We start from the raw sequence: 26510 nt of genomic DNA, 5'->3' as shown, positions 1-26510 counted from the left end.
TTTCTTAAAGCTTGGCAGTCCGAAAAAAAAAAAAAAAGGCACTGCCAGCCCTGGGCTCTGTGTTTCCACTGCTAGCGCCACATAACCGAAGCCCTCTAATTGCGATACTAATGCACTCGAAACGTCTGATTTGAAATGAACCAAGGCAGAAAATCGATTTCATGCTGTGACAGTTTATATATTGCCGCCGGTTGACAAACGGCCCACTGAATAGAAACTGTGCCTTCTAATTTTCTAAAACTAATCACTTTGTTACATACAGTAGGTAGAGAAAATTGTGCATAAAAATCATTCAGCCATTTTTTTATTCTTACAGTCTGATGTGATGTTTTAGACAGGAATTAGATGACTAAAAAAAGCTCATTCGAATAATTGACTTGTAATTACGCCCCAAAAAAGGCTTTGTGCATTTAACGGCTTGTAATGACAACTGAGTTAACAGAACGGTGTGAAAAAATAAACTCTACAAGTCAAACAAGCTTTGTATGCAAAGGGATCACACCCACTCCAACAGTCACAAAGGGTGCAGTGGTTTGGGACAAATCTCAAGTGCTCTTCAGACACAGACACTTCTTAGCACAGTATAAACAGTTTTATTAGCTCAATTCACAATGGTCATCGTCGTCTTTTTTAAACACCACAGGAGACCAAACAAACAAAAATGATAGCCGAAAAGTGTGATGAAGTTGTACTGTATTCCTCAGAGCAATGATGAGGTAAACAAAGCAGGTATGGGGAGTGGTTCTAGATCCCTAGTTCAGTTAGTACACTAACAAGGGAGTGAGCAATGCATGTCAAAATAGACAAATTCACTTTCTAGATATTCCAAAGATATTCCATATATATATATAATATATATATATATATATATATATATATATATATATATATATATATATATATATATATATATATATATATATATATATCCACCACATCTCACTTTCTATCTTTCTTTCTTTTTTTTTTAAGAATATTCAGTAATGGCAATGATTTAGTTGAGACTACTTTTTTAACCATTTATTTGTTTAGCGAAAGATAAATTCAGAGCTAGCATTTTATGTATCCTAAACATTTACATTGTGATCATATGTGATCTTTATTTTCTTTACATTTCATATCTAATCTCAAGATACTTGAGTCAACTTTAGAGAGAGGAAAAGAAAATAATTTTTATCAGTTTTTATATAAATAATTTAGCAATTTATTGAAGGCATATTTGTTAATTGTTGTGGAAATGATCCCCAAAACACTTGCTTTTAAATCATATTTTATCATTTTTTAAGATAAAAGTCTGGGTCGGGAATAATCAACAGCAATCAAATTAAATGATTAAAAGTCATTAAAAAAAAACAAACAAACTGACAGACGGACAGACATAGGATGCTTTGTATCACATTGTTTACAGGACCAAGGCCTTTTTGTTTTAGGACATTAAGATAACTGAATAAAACACATCCATAGTTTATCAAGTGAGATATTACATTCTTTCTGTCCAAAGTTGTCATCAGTGCTTCGGTTCATGTGCTCATGGCCCTGTGTTTGACAGAGGTCACTGCAAACCCACAACAAGCCACCACCTCATTACCCAAACTAAATAACTTGATTCTCTCTATTAAAGCCATGTGACAAATATGCTACATATTCACATGGACGCTGCTCAAAAGTGAGGCCCTGATTACAGGCCCAGAGCGGAAAAGATTGTTTCATCGTCATTCTCACACTCAATTGACTGTGTGGTTCTGTGTGTGTGCGTGTGTTATGCTATGCGTGTGTCCTGGAGTCATTATGTGCAATTCAGGCAAGCACGTGGATGGATGTGTGTACAGAGATTTCAATCATGTTTATGAGGGGCCGTTCGTGCGTATGCATGTCTGTTTGACTCTAAGCAGCTGTTTCCTCTGCGGTCAATTAATCTTAATGTGAATTGAATGTGCTAACAACTCCAGCGCCATCAGACATCATTTCATATCAATCATCCGTTATCAGCCACACTGATCTACAACAGCGAGCACTCAGTACTTGCTAAACAAATTTACTGTAAATTATGAAATTTATGTTCAGAAGAATGGCATAGAGGACTGTGATCAATTTTGACAGCTGGCTTCCTTGCAAACCCTATTCACAATATAGCAGAGCCTTAAGTATATTAGAAAAAAGTTACAACATTTAAATAAATAAATAAATAAATTCTGCATTCTTACACAGAGCAAATACTTTGGAAAACAAACAAATAAACTGATTCGTTCATTCATTCAGCATTCCTATACATGACAAGAATTTTGGAAACTAAATGTTTAAAAAAAAAATATTTATTTATTGTGCAACCTACATAAGACAAGTGTTTAAGAAATAAATTAATTAATTATTTCTGCAACTTTACAGAAGACGAGCCATTTGGAAACAACTACAACAACAACAAAAAAACATTTAATTAATTATTTAACTCGTTAATTAATTCCACAAACTTACATAAGACACATTTTTTAAAATAGATAAACAAACAAATACACAAACAAACCTTCACAGGACAAAAAATGTACATACAAATGTACACATTAAATAATAATAATAATAATAATAATAGTAGCAGTTATTACTATTATATGATTACTATTATTATCATTTTCAGTCAGAACACTGTATTGACCAATCAACATTCAGGACTGCAAATATAACATATAATAATAAAAATATCAAATCTTTATCATTAGATAAGATGATATTTATCATTAATCATAATAATTTATCATTAAAGGACCCATTTATCAATTTTAAATATTTTTTTGCAAATCATTTCTCAAAAATAAAATCTGATTCAGCCTATACTTTGTAACATGTTGCCTGTTCCATGTCTCTTGGCCCCTTAACAGGGCACATGTGTGTGAGAAGATGTGTCAGAGCCCCTGGGACAAATCACCTTTCTAATGCAATAACAAAACAGGCCGTTGTCTCGCAGATAACACTTTAAATTAGCAAAGCCACTTCTTAACACCAACACTTCCTGATTAGACCTGTGAGGAGCTGGGGGCCAATCAGAGGGTAGGACCATGGGGCATTCCTTTGTGACATCATTAAAGGTAATGTGTGGTTTAAGGCTGATTTGGATCCCTGGGCTGGTCACTGTTACAGTTTGCTGGTTAGGAGTGTTTTTCTGTTTGGGAAGGAGAGGAAGGTGTGAGTGTATGTGAGGGGCTGAATTCACCTGTTGCTTTGGACTCTTTCACTTGTCGACGCCTCTTAGGAAAGAAAAAAAAAAGTCACATTCTCAAGGCAAAAATCATATTGGTGAGGTATAATTTGACAAAACAGGCAATCCCTTCGGTCAGATCAATCTATCAAGGGGTGAAAAAAAACTAACAACAATTACCCATATGGTCACTTTACAAACTCATGTACTGTATGATCAAATCTATCTCAAAGACATCTTCACTATAGGATATTCCTCTAAGAACAGCAGGAACTTTACACTAAAGTCAGATTCACAAAATATGTCCGCAACATTCTTAAGCACCTTTAGATCCATGTAAACCTTCCCTAACCGTCAGTGTCTCTACATTCTGTCATGCAAAGGAATGGTTGGCTATCAAAAACAAGCCAACATCCTGCATTGGATTCCCGCCCTACCCATTTATATGGAAAACATAAGGTTTACGCCTTGACCCCACCTTCCATAAATCAAAATATTTACAATGGCCTCCCATCTGTCGGCTGAACTGAAGCGGCCCGGGTGACTCTGTTCCTGTTTGTATGACCCCCTGGCTGTGGTGAATGCTCAGGGTGGTCATTAAAACCAGCAACATCACCGAGCTGTAATGACAAGCAGAAGATGCACTTCCTCTTTACTGGGATTCACTGATTTAGCTGGTGGCTTTTTATTACACTGACTCTGCATGGCTTGGTAGTTTCGCTCCAAAGGCCAAATCTGGACTGAAAGGTTTAGGAAAAGGTGAAGGAGCGGATTCCAAGGAAGAACAATGTTGATATATGAAAATACGACAAGAAAGTTTTAGACAAAGACATTATCACTGGAAATGAAGAAACATCCAATATAAGAATTTTTTAATAATCCAATCATAGTCGATAATGTTGAAAATGGACCTACTTGAGTTGTAGCTGGATAGTGAATAAACACCCATAAACTGAAGCTCTTTGCTAATGGGTTAATTAACTCACCCAAACGAGTCCTATACATATGAAAGTACTCAAATAGATACACAAAACAAATGTCACATTTCAGCTTACATTTGCAAAAAATTACATAAAAGTCAGCTAGAATCAAGTTACAGAATACTTAAGCCACATGAATGCGCTTTTTCCATAACACACCAAATAACGAATTAGTTTGAGTTATTTTACATTATTGTACATATCTTGTCCTGACTAGTAATGCACTGATTTTAAATTCTGCCTGATGCTAACAATTATTATCATATCATGGCCGATAATCGATAAATGGTCAACATCTATAATATTCTAAGTCACTGGGTTATATATTTTCAGATTGGAAATACTCTCACACGTATTTCAGAATGAAATATGATCAGTTTCACAAGAACATGTGCCCCCCCCCCCAGACTATGCCTTTCAAAATAACAGAATCAGTTACAGTAAAATTATATTTTGATAGGCTATGAATGTCTCTTTTAATTTCCACCCCCAAAACCATTTCGATTTAGCCTAAAAACAAAAGGCACCATCAGCCTCAACATCACTTTGCCCCCAGACTTGCTGATTGTTCAACTATCTGCCACTCAGTGATAAAAGTGCCACCCAAAAGCATGGCTTTCCTGTTTCTCCCTCCATCCCGCCTTTGTCTCCAAAACGGTGTAATTTCAGAGATTGAAGTCCTCGCCAGTGCCTTCATTCCCCTGCTCTGACAACAATAGGACCCAAGTGCTTTTAGAAATGATGGATAAATTACTAGGTAGTAAAATATTATATCTAAGGTAGGTGATGGTCCTTTTTTGCAGGGCTTGTCTCCATCAGTCTCATGGCACTGAAGGTAATTATAGTCTGTTGGATTGTCTCTCTCTCAGCATGGGAGAGAGCTCTGCTGTTTGTCATGAACTCATCTTGCTGAGCGATAGGACAGTAATGGTTCGAATTAACATCTGTTGCCTGTCTGGCATTGTGAAAGGCAGTGACAGCTACACCAATGACCTTTTCTGATTATTGACCACAAAAAAAGAAAGAAAAAAAAGTGAACAATTAGCTCCCCTCCCATGGCCCAATAGCTTAAATTACAATGTATATTGTACGTTTGACTGAAAGACTGTAAATGGGCTCAGATGTGTGGTTTTTCGTGTCTTTTCATTGCATTCATTTGATCATTTACAGGCGGTGGTTAAAACCTGTTATCTGGACTGGTGGTATGACATCAGTGGGTGTTTTGCTGAGGTCAATAATGTGGTCCAGCATATCAATGCCTGATTAAATCATCAAAACAGCTAACAAATATCAACAGCATCATGCCAGAAAACATCAAACTAAGCACATAAAGCTTCATAATTAAAATCTGAGTCAAATACAAACATGATTGTGGCAACTTCAAGGGAATATCCCTGGTTCAGTACAAGCTAAACTATGATGACAGAATTTTCAGTTTTGGGTGAACTATTCCTTCAACTTGTGTGGAACAAGCCAGATAATTTTGAACTGTTTGGAAAACCACTTAATAAAACATTTTAATTTTACTTCATCACTTTTGAGGTGACAGTCTGTTCCAAATCTCTAGCCAAGGAGCCACTGTACAATTCACCTCAGAAACAACTTGACCCCTGACGGCCATATAACAAGCAAAGATTCCTAACAAGTACAGTGGCCAAATATCATCATCCTCACCCATAAACTCCAAGCTGAGTAAGGCAAAGACAAGAGATTCCACGGCTCTTCAATTTGTCCACTCAAGGATTGTCTTTTATTGATGGCTTTCTAGGTCAGCGACCCTCCATGCTGTTCAAAGGAACTTAGAGGCACCCAGATGGGCCCTCTCAAGATGGAGCCTATTGTAGCAAACTTTCTATAGTGTCTTACAAATGAAATGTGTAAAAGCCATTAGCCCAGAGTGGATTGTTTTAGGGGGTGGGAGTTCCTCTCATGGGGGGTAATGATGACAGTCTGGGCCACAGATCAGTCATCAAAACAATTGTGTTCCTGGCCTTTTCTTTTGATGAGAGGCTTTCGTTCTACTCTCTCTCATTGCTCTTAACTGGGAATAAACTCCCGACTGCTTTAACAATAAGGAGCTGAGAAGCTGCAAGTAATGAATGCTGCCATCTGTAATTTTACACCTCAAGAATCAGCGCAAGGAATGTTTGACTGATTAATGATATAGATATAAATAGAATTGATTCTGTAATAAAACTATTTAAATGTTGTAACAGGTTATTTACTTAATTCTCCCTCAACATGACGCAATTAAATCTTTGTCAGGTCACGACTACAGCAGGTGAGGTACTCACTGCTGTCTTAAGGGATTGGAAAGGTTGGTGTCAGCTTTCCACCTTGCTTGAAACTAGCACTGTTCAAACTCCCAGACACTTTGTGTGAATTCAGTAGATAAGCATTGACTGACACAGACATCACCTTATTGAATTAGCTGTTTGTGCAAGCAGCCACCAGAGCATTCGGCTTCAGCTCTGGTTCTCACCTGTTGACAGATGGGACAGACATGAGAGATACCTCAGAGGAAATTAGACCGGGAATCAAATTTGATTGCCTGCTGTTTTTTATGCAATTGGAAACCCCTAGTTGTTGTTCAATGGGGTCATCCAACAGGCCTTAGGAGTAAGAAAAAGAACTGAGGGAAAAATAAAGGGTTAAATGAGAAATTCTATTGTTTCAACTTACATTTGATCTTTTACTCTGTCAGTGGTGGGAAGAAAACATTAGCCAAATGGAATGACATACTGTATACAAAAATGAATCAAAAACAACTCAAATCAAATCAAGATCTTACAACCACTTAAAATGACGGTAGTTACTGAAAAATACACATTGTTTTGGACAGATGTGTACATAAAGTGTCACTGCAAGACATGTTTTTGCAAGAGAATCACCAAAAATGCTGATATGCATATAAAACACTGAGAATCTACAAGTAAAAATATGGATAGAGTAAAGCAAAAGCCTTAACGCCAATTGAAGTAGTGATGTCCGATTCGTGAACGAATCTATCAATTTAACCAGTTCTTCTTAGTGAACCGGCTGAACCAGTTCACCAAATCGAACTGAATCGTTTGAAATGGTTGGCGTCTCCAATTAACATTAATCCACAAATTACTTAAGCTGTTAACTTTTTTAACGTGACTGACATTCCCTCTGAGTCAGAATAAACCAATATCCCGGAGTAATTCATGTACTCAAACAGTACACTGACTGAACTGCTGTGAAGACCGAACTAAAGATGAACACCGAGCAGATTCAGATGAACACGCCCACTGCTGGAGCAGTTCTCGTTCTCGAGTCAAGAGCCGGTTGCATTGGTTTTCGGATCACCAGTACACTGAACTGAGAACCGTTTCTGTCGGACGTGTCCGATTTGAGAACCGATGAGCTGATTCTCATTCTCGAGTCAACCAGTTGCATCGGTTTTCGGATCACCAATACACTGAACCGAAAACCATTTCTTTCGGACACGTCCGATTTGAGAACCGATGAACTGATGATACTGCGCATGCGTGTAATTTTTCAAGTATTTTGTTAAACATCGGAGGGTGTGATAAAATAACTATATTTTATTTATTTATTTATTTTTTTTAAGATGAATGTTTATAATCTGTATATTGTAGATTATGTATAGGCCAAAGGGGTTTTCAGGGAAGTTGGACAATAATTAAGACTCTAAAGACTCTATGTTTAATAGGAATAAGGGATGATTTATGAAATATCTGTACTGTATTTATAGTTAATGATGACACATTTACAAATTGAGTTTGTAGTAACATGAACACGAGTAGAGCAGCTGATGATACTGAACTGCAGCACATGCCGGTTAGAGCGATTCTCCTTCTCGAGTCAAGAACTGGTACACTGAAACAAAAACCATTTCTTTCGGACGCGTCTGATTCGAGAACCGAGGAGCTGATGATACTGCGCATTTGTGATTCACCGTGAAGCCGACTGACACACACAGAGCGTCTGAACCGAACTGTTTCTTTTGGTGATTGGTTCTGAACTGATTCTGTGCTAATGTTATGAATGTGATAACTGACTAAAGTTATCATTACTGACTTTATATATTTGAATGTTTGATAGACGTGACGCCATTACGTCATCGCCAATGACATCATTACGTCGAGTGTAAGAGAACCGGTGAACCTTTTTTCAACCGGTTTATTGAATCCAACCGTCCGAAAGAACCGGTTCGCGGAAAAGAATCGAACTTTCCATCATTAAATTGAAGTCAAGCAGCCAGAATACATTAAGTGCTTCCAACTTACATTTAATAATACAAAAAAGGCAGACAAAGAAAGAAGTCATAATCACCATCAATAAAAAATAATAATAAAAAAGAAAAATCCAAATTAAAGATTAACAAGTTAAATTTCACTAAACCCCTGTCATCGAATCCAATTGTGATCATGTTGTTTGATTATCATATCTAATTTGTAAGTTGGGCCAGTGGGACTGTGGATCTCTGTAATCCCCTTTCTCTCTCCTGCGCTTTGCTAATTTGAGTCTGTAATGTCGTATGCTTGTGTGGCAGTGATTGCCATCGGTGACACAAACCTCCTGGGAAGTCTGACTGGTGGGGCCTCATTGATTGAGATACAGAACTATCTTGCTATATTTGCATAAGCTTTAGGCAGCTTTGATACTGGGCAGGCAGGTGTCACATATTCTGTGATTGTAAACTTCAGTACAATCATAGGGGTGCTGTTATTAATACTGATAACGGATGTGTTTTCATTTAGCATATAAATATATATAGATAATATATAGAAATTTTCCCACCACTGGGGCCAGATTGGTGTGTGTATAAATCTCTCTCTCTCTCTCTCTCTCTCTCTCTCTCTCTCTCTCTCTCTCTCTCTCTCTCTCTCTATATATATATATATATATATATATATAAAGAAGATTAAACAGCATAAGCAGATTGATCTGGTGGTTGAATGGTGCTTAGGGTAAACCAATGACTAGCAATGCACTGATTTTAAATTCTGCCTGATGCTAACAAGTAATATCATATCATGGCCGATAATCGATAAAGGACCTCTATAATATTCTAAATAATTTCAAAATAAAAAACACTAAAAAGCACTGCTTCAAATGCTCCAAGTGAATTATATCACAACCTTATGAAAATGCACAGTATGAGTAATGAGTATTTTTAAAGAATAACTCTACTTGAAGGTTATGGCAAAGGTAAATGTAAAAACCAAAAAGGAGAAAGCACAAATATATTCAATATCAGCAGATAACCAATATAACCAATACATCATGTATTCTTACCAATAGCCAATATGAAAGTAACTCTGGACACTAGACACTGTGTAGATTTAGCTTATTTAAACTGCCTTGAACTGCAGTTTGGGAGTTTGTTATTAAATACATCATAAATCCAATATTAGTTAACATCATTCTATAGTTTCCTTTTGTCCAATATTTTGACACAACATCACAATGCATATGGCTTCATTAATAGTGTGGTCTGTGTTTGCTACACTGTGTGGAAAGTATTGTTTAATACTAGCAGGTATGTTTTTCTATGTGGGACCTCCTGGCTTGAAGTATTTCCAGTTTCCCCAAGTGTCCTTTATTGCTTGAATGCCCAGCAGAGCGGTCAAGGACTCATGGAGCCATTTAGGAGAGCAGCGGGTTGATGTTGTGGCCTTGTGCTTATTAATCCTATTCAGGCGACAGACATGTCCATTTCCCACATCACACAGTGGGACAGGAACTACTGCTCGACACCCCTGGATCATCAGCTCATGAGGAGAGGTATCTTTTTATGTGAGGGATTTTCTAGGAATGCTGCTTTGAAGATGCGGGAATGGGGAGCCATGAATGGTGAGATACTTGAGAGAAAAGCAGCTCCTGGGATAGAGGGGTTTCTCAGCAGGGGCCGTCACTGTTGAACTATGGCATCCGAGGTATTCTGTCGACAAAAGGAAACTTATACCAGCTTTCTTGACCACTTGGATTTTTCTACAATAAGGAAACTAGGGTAAGAATTTTGCATTTGACAAACATAAGCAGGTCGTAGAATCACAACATCTCACTTGCTTTGACTGCTCACTGAGAATGGGAAGACATTGCCCAGCAAGTGTTCTTTGTCAAGCATCAGCGATCAAAAGATACAAATCAGTGTAGAAAGTCCCAGGAGACTTGAGCATCATTGCGGGTCATTGTTGTGATCATGCAAAGGACAGCTGATCTAACCTCTCACATTTAAATGTGGAACTAGGAAAGATCCAGAAGCTGATAGCTATGACTGCAAATTGCCAACTCATTTACAATCTGAATCCCATTTGATTCCCAGCAGCTCTCCAGGCACCTCTCTCCACAAGCTGTACCACCCGCCAATGAGCCGGCGACAGAGAGCCAGCTTGCCACATATGGATCGTCCCTTGATATCATTCAGTCAGCGTGTAATCTTATTATTCAAAATCTTAATCCGCACCTATGTCCCAATGCCCACGGGTGGCAATATTGTGATATCAAGGTTCTGGTAGGTCATGTTGCATGATCCCTACTCTATTCTTTGGAGAAGATGGGGGACTTAAAAGCCATCCCTAGAGGCCAAAGAAAAGGAGAAAAAGAGAGATCTGGGGCAGGACCAGATGTATGGGTTTGTGTTGTTTTTCCCCCCTTTTGGAGAACAAGATTGACATGAGGTCTCCATCTAGGATTAGACTTGTTTTGGAGCAGTGGGATATTTTCCACCAGACACATTATTCGACAAGGGAATAAGGGACCACCAGTGTGCCGAAATTGGATCAGGATTGGCAATTAATGCGAGTCAACAATGGTAACAACGACTGCTAAAAAAAGCAGCTGCCCTGCAGATCTCTCCCTCTTTTCAGGTGAAACCACCTTTCCAGTCTCTCGGAAAAGAAGTGGACGGAAAGCGAACTGAGGTTAGGAGAAGCAAAGAGATATGATAGTTAGTTGTAGTGGGGGTAATTTTGATTTTGGTGAGATTTAGCACTAGCATAATGAGATTAAGCGAAACACCTTTTGTGCCCGGGAAAAAAAGCCACCTGGTGCTTTAGTGAGAAGAGAGGCAGTGAGAGAGAGACAGACACATAGATCGAGGGAGAGAGGGAGAAGACTAATCCGTTCCCACCTCTTGGATGTCATTCATAAAGCCGAGAGTGATTTCCGCTCTGCTTGCTTCAAGCTAATTCCATCACCAGGAGCAACGGGCGTTGGGAATAAAGTGCTCATTATTCCAAGCACGGTCTAAAATATGCATGCATTCCCATTTTACTTGGAATTGATAACAATTTATGCTTTTTTTAGACCTGGAAGTTGTAGATCGATGATCACTTCCTCAAAGAGAAGAGCAGGGGGAAAACGCGCAGCTCAGGTGAGGTGGACACCTCAAAATGACACATCTATGGCTGCAGTGTCTGCAATTACCACCCACTGCCTCTCACTCCAAATAAGTGGGTTTCCCCGCAATGGAGCTATAAGGCCAATAAGCAATTAAGAGATTGCCAAACAATGAAGTTGCATCTCCAAGCAAGCTGCGCATGGCCAAGCAGTTCCTTGTTGAGTTTGAAGCTTATTAACAAGTCCGCCTCCTTTGATACATTACTGCTGCACCTTTTTAAAGTCTTTCTGGCTAAACAAAAATCATCAGTCTGCCAACTTGTATGACATGCTAACATTAAAAAACAGGCAAATGAATGTGTGTGATGAGCAGGATGACATAATTATTGGCAAGGGAGGACAGTGTGTGTTTTTGGTGTAGTGGTTGGGGACAGGTTTGCTTGATTAACAAGCAGGAGTTATTTTTAAAACCAGGTCCTGACATGTCCGGGCTTGTGGCGGTGAGGTGGGGTCACCTGAGGGCCCAATGGCTTCAAGGGTGCACCAGTGCTGTCACTTGCTCAGTCTATGAGCACATTTGGGACACTGTGGCATTGTGACTCCCCTTGGCAACTGCTTTCACAACAAATGTGTAAATAGCCTTTAAAAGAAAACAGTCATGATTCAAACATTCATATTTCAAGAAAATAGCTCAGGTCTGCACATTACAGCAAAAAAAAAACAAATAAAAAACAAAACAAAAAAACAATCCTGTCAAACCGGAATAAAACTTTCTAATAAACCTACAGTATGATGTTACATAAGTATTTTGAGAGGTTTTGGCTTAAAAGAACTGCATCCCTTGTATCCATGTAAATATGTAAACTGTAAATATCCATATTAACTTATCATATCAAAAGGAACATGTACAAATACTGTAAAACAGTAGAATAAATGCATATCTACAATAATACTATTATTAACCAGTTTAAATTAAATTGAATTCTGAATATTTAAAAGGCTAAGAGATGGAGATATTTTCATTTTTTATGTTCTCTGCCTTCTGGCTCAAAGTTTCCCAAAAGGTAACTCTTGACAATTTTGCTGGACAATTTTGATCTGACATAGGCATATACACATCCTTGTCCAAAACAGGGAAGCCATTAGATTCAAACTGAAAAAAAAAATCTTCTGTTCAACTGAGATTATGTCTGCATTAAATGAGAAACCAAGAGGGCAAAAAAGGTGATTAAAGTTAATAATAATAAAAAAAAGTGCTCCTCGCTTCCTGCATATTTGAGTGAAGGCTCTGCATTAAAGAAAACTATTTTCAAAACTACCAAGAACCAGGACAAGAACCAGGATCAGTGAAAGACTTGCTTACTTTGACAAAGGTTTCAGGTTACCAGGTTCACACAGTCAATGGGGACAATAACGTGAGAACAGTCCCCGAAAAAGGGAGAATGAAGGTTTCACTTAAATGGATTGTTATGATGTAATTTCCCCCACAAAGTCACATTAATGTACTCCTATTGCACCCACTATCCTAAGACAGATATCTGCAATTAATTTTAAATAATATTGAAATATTCTTTAAAAATGTGGTCGAAATTAAAACATTATTGCATTAGCCAATAGAATATACATTGCAAAGATTATTTTTAAAATAAAAAAAAAACAGTTTTCTCATTTCTCAACCCAAAGCTATATACACACAAACACACAAATCTGATTTATTTTCTGAAACTATTAAACACAAAAATAATTCAGTTGACCAACATAAATAAAAATAAAAAGTTTACTGAATTGACAAAAAACATTCAATAAAAAACAATTACCATGTAAATTATTATGAATTATTACAATTCGGTCCTTACCATGTACAGTCACATACACAGACGTTAAGGGACACTCATTCAAACGAACACTGCAGCCTTACTGTCTGGCCAGACCCACAAGTGTACTCTAGGTTAAAAGTTAGCTCCCCTCAAAAATAGAATGATGATGTCTATCATTGCATTATAATGTGTTGTTTATCCTGTCTGCACATATAGGGGGAACTGAGGACTTAATTAGAGCTTTGACAAGCCCACTCTCCAAAAGTGATGAGATTATCTGTAATTGATGTCACAGTCGATTACAGTTCGGTCCATTGCTGGTCTACTGGCAGGTCTAGCCTAGGTTCAGGCCTCAGGACATTGATGAAAAGCGTGGTTTTGCCCTGATCAAGCTGTTTCTACTGTGGGACGACATATTTTAGCAAACTAAATAAAGCCTTGACCCTATTCCAATGCCGCAACCTTGTAGACCCCCCCATTGATAACTGGAGGAACTTTTTCGACCAGTGATGTGTGGAGGCGGTTTGGAGGAAAAAAATTCATTTATTTACATGCAAGCAAAGTTTACAAAAGCTTAGAGGTTACTGAGCTGCATGATCCTCTCAAACACAGGGGAGAAAGGAGGGGCTAAGGAACAAACAGAATGTTTTTTTTTTTTTTTTTGGTAAGCGCCTGATAAAGTAAAAAAAAAGTAAAAGAGCATGTCATCTACCTCAGAGGAAATAACCAAAGGGCTTTTTGAGACCCAATTCTTGAAACCAGTTCTGGTTATTTGGTGATGCACTTGCTGTAAATGTACATGTGAAAATGTTGCGTGCTTAATTACACAGTAAACTGCTTGAGGACAGAGCATTAACCATAATCCCAGTTCATTTCGTTGAGGGCTATACAAGTGTCCACTGGCCAGCTCTGTTTCAGTTCAAGTGCTGCAGAAAGAAATGCAATATGAAGTCAAACTGACAATCAACGAAGCAATAATTTTAGGCAATATTCCATTTTTCTATCATAAACAAACCAGTATTTCCTCAAAGACCACTTAAGAAGTCATTTCAGCACTGCATTTCAGCATAGCATACAGGAATGCAATACATTACAGCTAATACACCACTAATATAAAATATACTGACCCTAGAAATAGCAGCATATTAAATTTTTGACAGGAATGAAAATATGACTGTGAATGTTTTTTTCTCAAAATTGTACAGTGTGTTCACTGGACTATACTGTTATTTAACACAATTACGATTGTTCGGCTAATGAAATGGCTTCCTGAGGAAAAAAATAAATAAAATAAAATAGACAAAAACTCCATAAAACTTATTATATTAATATATTCATCCACATTAAATTATTTGATCCTTTGTGCTCTCACAGAAAAGAAAGAGTGTCTGGAAGATTCAAAGCATCTGTAAAAAGTTTCCAGAGCAATCCTTGCATGTTGAAATATTTAAGCAATAATCACGGAGGATTGGTGGGTCGCTGTTCCACTTACTGTATAAGAGATTTAGGAAGAGGGAAGCTGCAAAGTCACCTGAAGTCATTTAGCATGACCTCGCAAAGCCTTCTTGTGTCCTACTGCTGCTATGAATACACAAAACTGAGTTGTCTTAAAATATTTATTTTGAATATTCAAGCAGGAAATGCTGGGCATCTCAAAAGAGTCCGTTTTAAAGGCTGCTAATAAGTGAATTGAAAACTAAAACTGTCTGTGAAAAAGTGCAATATGACAATTAGTTGTCAAAAGGGGCGAGAATGAAATTAGATCACGTTGCTTCATAATGAATCAAGGAATTAGAGACACAACACCTCCATGTAATGGTTCTTGTTCCTTTCTGGCAACCTGTCTGAGATATTGGCAATTAACAGGTGTGAGTGCAGAATTTTATAACGCTTTCTTTTAATTAGTTTAAAGGAATGTAGTAAGTAGGTGCCAATTAGGTTCCTGCGACTAATTTTTATCATTCATTCCCTAAAGATACATTTAAAAAAAAGAACTTGCTGAGAAAAAGAAATGAGCTTTGTCCTTGAAATAAGTAGTCTGATGTGTCTCTATTCACCTAAAAAATATTAATCTCTTTTGGATGTAAAATGAAGCAAAAATCAAATGGTAATTATGGGTAACTGAAGGCAAGATTTCTGTTACGCAACCAATCAACTCAATTAATTACCTCACACTATAGAGAGTACCCAAGAATATCCTCCAGTAACGAATGCATGGCTATCCCTTGATGCATTTCTGCTTAGTCATTAAATCAGAGATGATTAAACTGATTAGAGGCATGAAGACTTCTCCTATGACAGTAAACACAAGTAAAATGCTATCTTCTCATATCTCATGAATAAGACTGTGCTGATGAATATTCTTGACTGAGCACATTCCTGTAAAGAAGGTGCATGAATATTTATAAATACTATATATATATTTTGTAACTGCGAAAGACTGACCCAATCAGATGTGGCCCTTTAAATAGAAGCCACATCAAACCATGTCTGGTCAATATTGACACACATTCGATGTCTAGTGAATGACTGCAGCACAGGCTACTTAAGTTAGATGGGAGTAAGTATATCCTTTGAGCTGGCAAGAATCAATCCAAACTTAATTAAAGCTGACCACATAGACTTGAGCAGAGAGCAGAGACTATTTGTAATATCCCCTTAAACTAAAATATCAACAGTAGAGTTTATGTTAAATGATCTGTGCAGACCTTTTTTCTTCCAAGGAGGCACCAATATTTATATGTATTGATAATTATCAGCATGTTATAAGTTATCACATTGCAATTAACGGTCACTGTTAAAATTCTATACTATAAAAATAAAATAGAAAAATAAAATACAATAGTAATTTTAGGCATCACAACATTACTGTATACTACTGCATACTGTTCAAAAAATGTTTGATACTTTTTTTTTCTTTAAATGAGCATTAGAAAATGACAACGGTAATTTTAATGTAAAAATAGAGGAAAAGAGCATTAAATTAAATATCCAATATTAGTCAATTAGTCCAATATGGGCCGATAACAAAATAAATTAAATAATAAAAGTAATATCAGAAAATATCCAAAATGGTATGGCTATTTGTCATGCATTCCCTACTTTTTAAATGTACAAAATAAAAAATAAAGTTAAATATTGATTTGATTTTAAATTATTTTATTATATCTTATTAAAATATACCACAAAATGTACTAAAATTGCTTTTTACTAAAATTGTACTTTTCCATACACTATATAGGAAATAATAAAGAAATGAACAAATGACAAAGCAACGGCATCAGAGAATGCATTTAACAAACTTTTTGGACGGATATGAGCAAGCAAGCTAGTTTTCTTGAGGACTGGTATAATTTGAGACCCCTACTTAACATTAATTGCAAGCCTAAATTTATAATACACACAAAGTTTAACATACATTCAACATATAATATAGTTATCATAATATCTAAAAAATAAATAGTTTTTATAAATATTTCTACAATAAAAGGCGAACCTTTATCTAACACATGCATATGAAGCATGTCTGACGTTGGACATAAAGTCAGAGCATCTAATATAATATGTCAACTCCATCACTCCTGCATGTGCAGCCCAGTCGAGGCCTGGCTTTTCTGTGGACGCTCTCTAAATGACAGTTCTGTGGCTGATCTATGTTAGCGAGTAGCTACGCAAAGTGTTCCCCCCCAAAAGCGATGCCACAGATCCCCAGTTAATGGCACACAGGACCCTGGATGTACACTTATTGGAGGTCCTAATGGAGAGCTAGGGGGAGCTTTTCCTTAGGCGAAAGAGGAGAGAAGCAGACTATCACTTCAAGTAAGAACTGGCCATGTGTGACAGACCTGACCTACATTCTCTCTATCTCTCTCTCTTTATTTCCCTCCTCCTCTTCTGTAAGGAAGCATCTGTCCAGACCAAAGACAACAGCTCGGTATTTATTACTTCCTATGGTATTTTAAATATTTCCGACAATTTTAGCCATCTGCCCCAAAGGGCTAGTGACAAATCTAGTTTATGATTTTTTTATAAAACAAATCCAACAGTGATGAACATAAACTAGACTTGTCCAAATTGTCCAATAATGTTTTGCTGAGCATTTACAAAATTTAAAACAATAAAGCCATTACACCCAAATATAATCCTAGTCTAGTTTCAACAGTGGTTTAAACAAAATTGTTAGTGTATTCTGGGCTAGGCTAATAACTATCAACCAAAGCCCACCTCATCTAAACCACTAAATCCTCCAAATCCTTTCAGTCTAGTATGGTTTCAATACTTGAGAACCCATGAGAGGATAGACAGGTGGGAACGTACCCCGTAGCTGGAGGTTGTACTTCTTCCGGCTCTCCTCATTACTCAAGATCTTCCAAGCCTGGCCGACATCAATGAATCGCTGAATGTGCTGCTCAGCTTCACCTTCTGATATGTCCGGCCTCTGCTTGTCCGGGTGAAACTGAATCAAAATTAAGTGATGAGATTGATGGCAGTCATGCTTTACTGAAATATATTATATTTTGAAAAGTATGTTTAATTAAATCACAGCTGAAACTGACAATATGATAGGAGATACAAAAGGCAGACTAAAGAATGTAAATAAAACTACAGTTGATGAAAAAGTTCATGAGTTCATGGACAATTCGCTAATGGACTACCCATGATTTTAGACAATTTACCAAAGTAGACAGACCACGTATACTAATACAAACGATGGTGCAAAAAAAAAAAGGGAAAATATCAGTTAGGACAGATGTGTCTTCTACATGACAAGACTTGACAGAGTGGACTATTAGAAGGGCAAAGGCCTCTGTCCTCCAGCCAAAAACACTAATGCGATCTCCACTTCGCATCCTAAAATATGACAGTTCATACCGTAACATCATAGCTTCAGTAAAAGAAACATTTTTTTTACCCAGAAGTCTAATTCAGCCCTCCTAAAAATAGCTTTAGGGGTTAGTTTGACAGTCCCTTCCAGCCTGGATGGATTCTTACAGTATAGAGTTATTCATCTCCTTGAGGAATCTACAGAGAGCAGGCTGTGGCTATCGATTAGTGGGGGTCGAAGGTCAGCCAAGCCGTGGGGCTCTTCATTCGCCCACTGGAGAAGAGCAAGGTTGAAAGGGGCAAACGGAAAACAACTTGGATCCTTTCTATAGTCCAGAAGATGCACCTCCGCCACAGTCGGGTAACGACGCATGGGGTGACACTGGGCTACAATAACCGACAATCCGGTGCAAGCCAATTACTGTCCACCACGATTATATTTGTAATTTTAAGTAACAGGAAGACTGAATTCAACTAATCATTTCAAGCAATTATGTTTAAAACTAATTAAGATTCAAGGGTGCCCGTTTTCCGTTCACCCCCCCCCCCCTTCCCTTTGTTTTTGTTGTCGTTTTCATTTTGTTAATGTGCGTTCAGAATGCGATGAGAAGAGGAACAGAAAAGCAAATGCAACAAAAAGCTAAAAATCAACTTCCTGATTGAGAGAATCATTAACCATTTCTTGGCATTATTATAGCACGGGGGAAAGAGGACAAAGCACTCTGCCGCCTCGAATATGAAAAAGAGGAGCTGATGTGCTTTAACTGAAAGATCTTTAAATATATTAACGTAAATCATTCATTGCGGCCATCCAAATGGTGGAAGGCTTTTGGGAGTGCGTTCACTTTCACATGCCGCTTTTACGTTCTGAGGAGGATTTCAAATTGGTAAAATACAAGAAAAGCAAATCTCAGTTTAATTAAAACTACCAGAGTAAAAAATAATATAATAATACATAGAAACAGCTCAAGATACCAGCTAAGAGGATTAAATCGATTTATGTTTAGGACGCTTCAGATCTGAGGATCAGAAAATGACCAAAGCTAAATAGCTAAAGTGAAAACCTGAGCTGAAAATAAAACTTTAAATCAGCATGTGCAAAACTTTAAAATCAAATGCTGTTTTTAATTCTTTGGTAAAATCTGAAACACCACCTTCGCTAAAGAAATATGTCCACATCTATTCTCAGCCAGACCAGAAACAGAAAAACAGCTCTGTTCCTAAACCCTGAGAAGGGTCGAGCAAGCTTGGCAGCACAATTTCTCAGTTACCTCCAGCAGGATGCCAGATTCTGCCAGAGAATTACTCTCTCTCCCCAGTGGCGGAATTGGAGATAGGGTTTTGCTTCCCTTTACTCTTTGTAGGTGAGCTTGAAGAGTCAGGACCACAGGTGTGAAGTGCAGCTTAGCCCTGACAAACACATACTGCTGCTCTACAAACATCTCCCTGGGTAGTCTTTTGTCAAATAGACAATCCCTGTGAACTAGGTTTCAGGTCGTTGTAACTGAGCGTTTGATTTAGTGTCTGATGGATAAATAAAAAAATGCTGGGCTGAAAAAAATAAAAAAATAAAAAAATAAAAATATATATATAAGAAGAATAATATTAAAAAAAAATTTTCGGTAAAAGACAAAAATATAATGTTAATAATAATGTATAATAATATTTAAATTGTCCCTGGTTGTTTTAGGCATGGTTTATTAATGTTTCTTTTTATAATAACATTATTTAATTCATTTGATTTTATAAGATTTTACTTTTTAAGATTCATTCTGACGTTACAAGCACTAAGCTGGTAATCACATCATATCCTATGTGTCTCTCTACAATTTCCAGTCTGTGTGGTATAGGTACTTGTCATAAATGCATAACACAATGAGATGCTGGTGCTCTGTTAGAGCAGCCCGTCCTCCTGCCCCTCTGGAGTTACACGCTTTAATTGCTGTCTCTTTGCATGCATTGTAAAATATTCATTTACCGGGGCTAATGGAGCTTGGAGAGCAGGAACACTATATAAAGGGCTGGGCAATTTGGAGCACTTGCAGCTCTAACAATACATCATCATCTCTCAGCGGCTGTGAAGGGAGCACTGCCACATCCTCTGCTGGGCTCTGGTATGCTGCCTACAGCAGCTCTTTGCTTCAATGGAGAGGGAAGAGAGGACACGGGGCACAAAGGCTACTTCCATCACACTACTGCCACCTACTGTCAAGCTGATCTCAGAATGAATGAACGCAGGACACTGACCTACTGCAAACAGTATTACAACAGTATGGTTTAGTTTAAGCCTGAGGTTACACTTGTAATGCAAATTGTGAGGTTAATTCTGAAGCAGTAAACTGACTCCTTTATGAACTCACTGGCTATACTATGAAGAAACAGATATATGTGATATAATTTTTATCATGATACACTGATTCATTTAACTGTGATAGGTAAAAACAAAAAATCAAATTTCATTAACAATGAATTTCCTGCTGTATATTGTATAAGGTGTTGGTCTGGCCTCTTCGAACTGCTTCTACAAATTGCACGGCACACATCCTGATTGATCAACTGGTGTTACGTGATTGCTGTAATTAAAATGGGTTTGGGATTAAACAAATCAGCTTTAGTATAACTTGACTGGGATAAGTCAACCTGCAATGTGTATTAATGAGAAATACTGATGCCATTGATTAATCGTGCATATGTTTTCAAAGCTAGTATTTAGCAAGAACAATTTGCCCTTGGAGGAAACTTTGATGGGAGAATCAAGCATAATCTGCATAACCTTTATCTGTATGAATTTTTTCACTATGAACTCAGTAGACGTGCACTGAATTACATTAAATTGCTTTTTGACTCCAAAGCCTACCAATTTTCTAGACTATTTTTAAACCTATGAGCGTCAATATATTAAAATATATTATATTATAATATATTAGTGTTCCTGTGGCTCAAGTGGTAGAGCATTGCGTTAGCAGCGCAAGGTTGTGGGTTCGATTCGCAGGGAACGCTTTAGGTAAAAAATGTTAGCCTGAATGCAAAGTCGCTTTGGATAAAAGCATCTGCTAAATGCATTAATAATAATAAAAACCAAAATACAAACAACCGCAATTAATTTTGTGATTTCAGATGTTTTGAAAATTGTTTGATGGTCTGCATGACTGTAATATATGGGACCAAATCTTTACATTATGGTCAAAAGTGGGTTGAAAGTATCACACGAGGGAAAAAATATATTTTTTGATAGAAGTCTCTTCTGCTCACCAAGCCTGCATTTTAATTGGCCAAAAATCGATTAAAACGGTAATATTGTGAAATATTCTTAAAATTTTACATAACTTTTTTTTATATATTTAAATATATTTTAAAATGTAATTTCTCCTTGTGATGGCAAAAGCTGAATTTTCTGCATCTTTACGCCTGTCTTCAGTGTCACATGATCCTTCAGAAATCATTCTTATATATTGATTTGCTGCTCAATTATCAATACTGGTTCTTATTATGAAGGTTTAAAACAGTTTGCTGAACACCTACCATGAGGATGAGCTTCTGATACTTTTGTTTCAGTTCTTGTATGCCATCTGTTGGACAGGCACCTAGTATTGAGTACCAGTTTTTCTGTGGACCACTGGAATCTGCCATTATCCTGAAAAAATAAATAAATAAATAAATGCACAGAAAATCATGAATTATGTTTTTAAAACAAGAGGCGGAAACAGGACAATTCATTAATTATTAATTTACCAACATACACAGCCCCATGTTTAGCCTTTCAAATAATAATTAGTTAACGGTCAATCCCCCGGTTTTAAAGACCAGGCTTAAAGGGTACATAACATGCAGTTTCACCTAATCTCATGTTAATCTTGAGTACCTTTAGAGTAGTACTGAATCCTTCATATATCCAAAAAGTGTTTAGTTTTTATTATATTTATAAAAGAAAAATACAGCTTTCCGATTCTTTCCTGAAAAAGCTGAGCTCCTGGAGGAGTGCTGTGGGCGGAGCTATAATACTGATGTTTTGTGTTGTTGCCATTAACATATATTCACTTATGTGCTGATTTCCAACAAAATACAGACTTACATGAATGGGGTCTTTTATCACAGGGAGCACTCCATGTTTTAATAGCAAACGATGTGCAAATCCAGCATCGACTTGGGCCTTGTTTATAAAACATTCGTCACTCAAATGACCAGAACACACAAACGCACTTGATACACTCCGTTGCTGCCACGGAAAAACAAACTGTATCCACTGTTCGTGTAACGCTAGGTTCTTGGGGAAGCTGAACACGGTAAACTTTCCCTCACATCCAAAATTGCACTTATTTGGAGGCATTCTCAAAAAAATCCTATGCAGCACTGCCGACGATTTTGAATTAGGTTGATGTGCGCGGTATTGCTCTACTCTGGTCAATGTGTGCGCAGGCGCGCTTTTCCAACAGAAATGCTCATATAAGTAGTGGATAACAATACCGATACCGATACCAATACCAATACGATACTTTTTACTTAAAAAAAAAAAAAAAACTTTTGTGTAGAGGAGTGCAGTAGGTCTATGTCATTATTTCTGAGGTGGATGAATGATCAATTATTTAGGCAATATTTTTTTCATTAATGTATTGAAGTCCACAAAATTATTAGTTATTAGGCACTGTAGAATGAATTCTTTACAGCCTTTTAAAAATATATATATAATAATCTCTCCCTTTTTTCTGGTTTTAAAAGCAAATGAAATAAAGTGCATACAATTATTACACACAATTATTACTGAAGAACAAACAAAGAACAAATATACCTGTGCAATTACATTCCCTGAGCCCCCTTCTGGACTTCAATGTGCTATCAGCTTCGCTCACTCTGTTCGCTGCTCCTCGGGAGTAAGATTTTCGGCACAGAAATTCTCAGTCATTCTTCTAAATTATTTTTAAAAACTTTGGCCATGTTTAGCATGAGAATCCATCTCTTTAACACTGTGAACAACTCTGAATACACGAAACACCATTGTACCCCCAATTTAAGCCTAGTCCCAGACTAAAATGTAAGTCTGAGCTGTTTCAACTGAAATAAACTTGTATAGATAGATCTTAAGTGAAAGTGACCTGAGTCTGACATACAGCCAAGTATGGTGACCCATACTCAGAATTCGTGCTCTGCATTTAACCCATCCAATGTGCACACACACACACACACACACCTCAGTCATGGTATTGCCAGAGTCAAAAACTGTGTAAATGTGTAAGTGACCATGTTTTGACTGTATGTTTTAAAAAATTACTTAAATGTTCTAATTGAACTATGGCCTAATACTAAGCCCTGTCTGCGAAAACAGGCCAATGTGTTTTTATTATAACTGTTTTTAGCAGTCAGCGGACAATATGTACTGTACGTCAAATATAAGTTACTACCGTAACAGCATACGAAGCGATAAAAAGTGTAATATACTTATATATCATATATGAAAACTGTCAGGGTTACTAAGCTAATATGAAGAGATTTTCTCAGCTTTTAGGCAGCTGTCACAAGTGTCGTCCTTCCAAGTCCATGCTGCTTCCATCTCGTGTGAGTGTTTGCCTCGCGATTTAACGCCCTGACAGAAATACGTGTGATTTAACAAAGTGCCATATTTAGTAATTACAAATATAAATATAGCTGCAAGCAGCAATAACGGGGCCAAGCACTACAGAAGCAAGCTTCAGACGAACGGCAGGAATGAGTAATTAAAACCGTTTTAAGATTATTTTAGGCAAAATGGCTTGAAAACAATAAACACAACAACTAGTGATAGGATTTATTGGCTTATCGTGTAACCAATAGGTGGCGCTGTTACCAAATTAGTGTGGAATGGTCAATGTGAGGTGACAATGACACATGCAATGTTTGGTGCAAAAATGTCAAAGCTTTGCTGAGATACAGGATGCATTTTGGCATCCTTCCAGCATATTTGTTGAAGCGCTAAATGAGAACCGTTTTGTATATCGACACGAAATCCATTTCCTTCAGTTGTCTCAGTCTGAAGATGATATGATTCAATTTTGGTGGTCTAGGAGGAGTTCGAAAAAGTAGGTTTTGACTGAAAATTAAGATGGCGGACAGGAAGTTCAGCCAAATAAGGAAAACTTTGTATCTATGTTCTCGGCTCGACCCAAGGAATTTAATAAGACCAGCGGCATTTCAATAGCCAGATTTATACAAACGTTATTAGCCTTTTTGGAAATTTTGTTATAACTTTTTATTATAACTATTATAACTGTTTCGAAATATTTTGAGTACCTTCAGGGGATGGCGTTGTTGGCACAATCTGAGTTTCGTAGTATTACACCAATGCATTTGTTTAGTATAGCATTTTATTTCAGAAAACTGCATTGAAGTCAATGGGAATTTCATGTTTTGTTCTATTATAGCGCCACCAAGAGTCTCAGTCCCAAAAATTTTATAATGTGTCCTCAGAGTGAGCCCATACATATATGTGTCAATTTTGGTAAAAATATCTCAATTCACTTCAGAGTTATAGACATTTATTAGTCAAAGCATTTTAATTTAATTTCATATTAGCATTTTAAAAAAGAAGATCACCACTAGGTGGCACTGTTTCAAAACTTCTCACGCTCCTTCAGGACATTGTGCTGATGACCCATACCATGTTTCGCAACAATCCGTTGATGCATTCTTAAAATATAGCATTTTAGCACAAAATTCAAAAGTCGAAATGCCCAAAATGGTAAAATTGGATATCCGTCAACTCGGCATGTTGCCCTTAATCTAACAAGACCAATTTTATGATTTTTGGACAAACTGTTTAGAAGTTATAAGCAAAAATATAAATTTTTCATATCTCTGGACCAGTATGTAGCCTCAGGTCACGCTTATTATGACATGTACCAAGTTTGGTCTGAATATGATAAATCATTGCAGAGATACAGCCTTACGACTGTTTTTGCAAGCCCTACGTAAAATTTGTTCGAGCGTTTTTCGAAAACGGTTTGACGAATCAATTTAAATTCCATAACTTTTGGTCAGCACTGCCTGATGATCAATTTTCGTGTAAATCGGACAAAACATCTAGGACGGGTTCGAAAAAGTAGGTTTTTCAAAAAATTCTAAATGGTGGCCATATTTCTATGTCCGGAAATGACTTCATAGGGTGAAATCGAATCGGCATGAGCTCAGGAATCAGAGGAAAAAACAATTTTGTTGATTGGCCTTACGGTTCAACCGTTATTAACAAAACATAAGTGAAACTTTGGACAGTTGGTGGCGCTAGAGGGAATGACTTAGACACACCAAACTGGTGTACTTAATGTTGGCACTGTCCTCTATCAGCATGTCAAACCATTACAACTTCCCCGCAATTGGTTCTATGGGCTGCCATAGACTCCTAGTCGGAAGAAGAAAGAAATATAGCTGCAAGCAGCAATTACGGGGCCAAGCACTCCAGCGGAAAGTTGAGGAGCTAAGCATGGCATGGAGCATCACACGAAGTGCAACGATGAGCAATTAAACCAATTTTAGGATGATTGTAATTGAAATGGCTGAAAAATCATAAAGACAACCACTAGTAATAAGATTAAAAGGCCTATCACTTTTGACCAACAGGTAGCGCTGTAATCAAATCATTTTGGTGTGTTCTGTGTGAGATGACAATAACACACACAAAGTTTGGTGTCAATATTCCAAAGCATTCCAGAGATACAGCCTCAAGTGTCATTTTGGCATTGTGCCTCACATTCGTTGCTGTGGTATGCGAAAACGGTTTTGTCTATCGACACAAAATCCATAACTTTGTGTTAGCACAGTCTGAAGATCATCTGATTAAATTTTGGTGAAAATCGGAATATCGATTGATGAGGAGTTCGAAAAAGTATATTTACAACATAAATCAAAATGGCGGACAGGAAGTTTGGCTTACTCGGGCATGTTTGGTATCTATGTTACCAGCATAAGCCAGTTTCATTGCAATAGGCTAATGCACTAAAAAGTTATTAGCATTTATATATGTGTAATTATTCATGGTTAATGAATAGTTCATTACTCTTGACCAATAGGTGGCGCTGTTTACAAATTTATGTGGCATGGTCAGTGTGAGGTGATGATGATAGAGTTAGAGACTTCAAATTTGCTATAGTTAATGTTGGGACTGTCCTCTATCAGTGTGCCAAATTATACAACTTTCCCGCAATCGGTTCTATGGGCTGCCCTAGACTTGCGGCGGAAGCGGAAGAATAATAATAAGAAGAAACCTAACGGATACAATAGGTGCCCATGCACCTTCGTTGCTTGGCCCCTAAAAAGAACGGGAACAAATACAATAGGTGCCTATGCACCTTCGGTGCTTGGCCCCTAATTAAACGAAACAAATTGGGCAACAAATCATTTGTA

General features: G+C 37.2%; 1 protein-coding gene across 3 annotated transcripts in view; it reads right to left on the bottom strand.

Annotated features, from left to right (window-relative positions):
• The window catches only part of LOC132133424 (dnaJ homolog subfamily C member 24-like), a 32606-nt gene extending 10077 nt beyond the window's left edge, over positions 1-22529 (bottom strand). For all 3 annotated transcript variants that reach the window (XM_059546232.1, XM_059546230.1, XM_059546231.1), the window contains exons 1-3: positions 22216-22529; positions 21666-21777; positions 17637-17775 (exon numbers count right to left, since the gene is read on the bottom strand). In XM_059546232.1, the coding sequence (XP_059402215.1) occupies positions 17637-17775; positions 21666-21777; positions 22216-22217 (253 nt within the window). In that variant the 5' untranslated portion in view covers positions 22218-22529. The remainder of the gene's footprint in view (positions 1-17636; positions 17776-21665; positions 21778-22215) is intronic.
• Positions 22530-26510: the final 3981 nt, after the last annotated feature.

Source organism: Carassius carassius, chromosome 50 (genome assembly GCF_963082965.1).
Source record: "Carassius carassius chromosome 50, fCarCar2.1, whole genome shotgun sequence".
Classification (NCBI taxonomy): Eukaryota; Metazoa; Chordata; class Actinopteri; order Cypriniformes; family Cyprinidae; genus Carassius; species Carassius carassius.
This window is presented reverse-complemented; position numbering and strand designations above follow the sequence as displayed.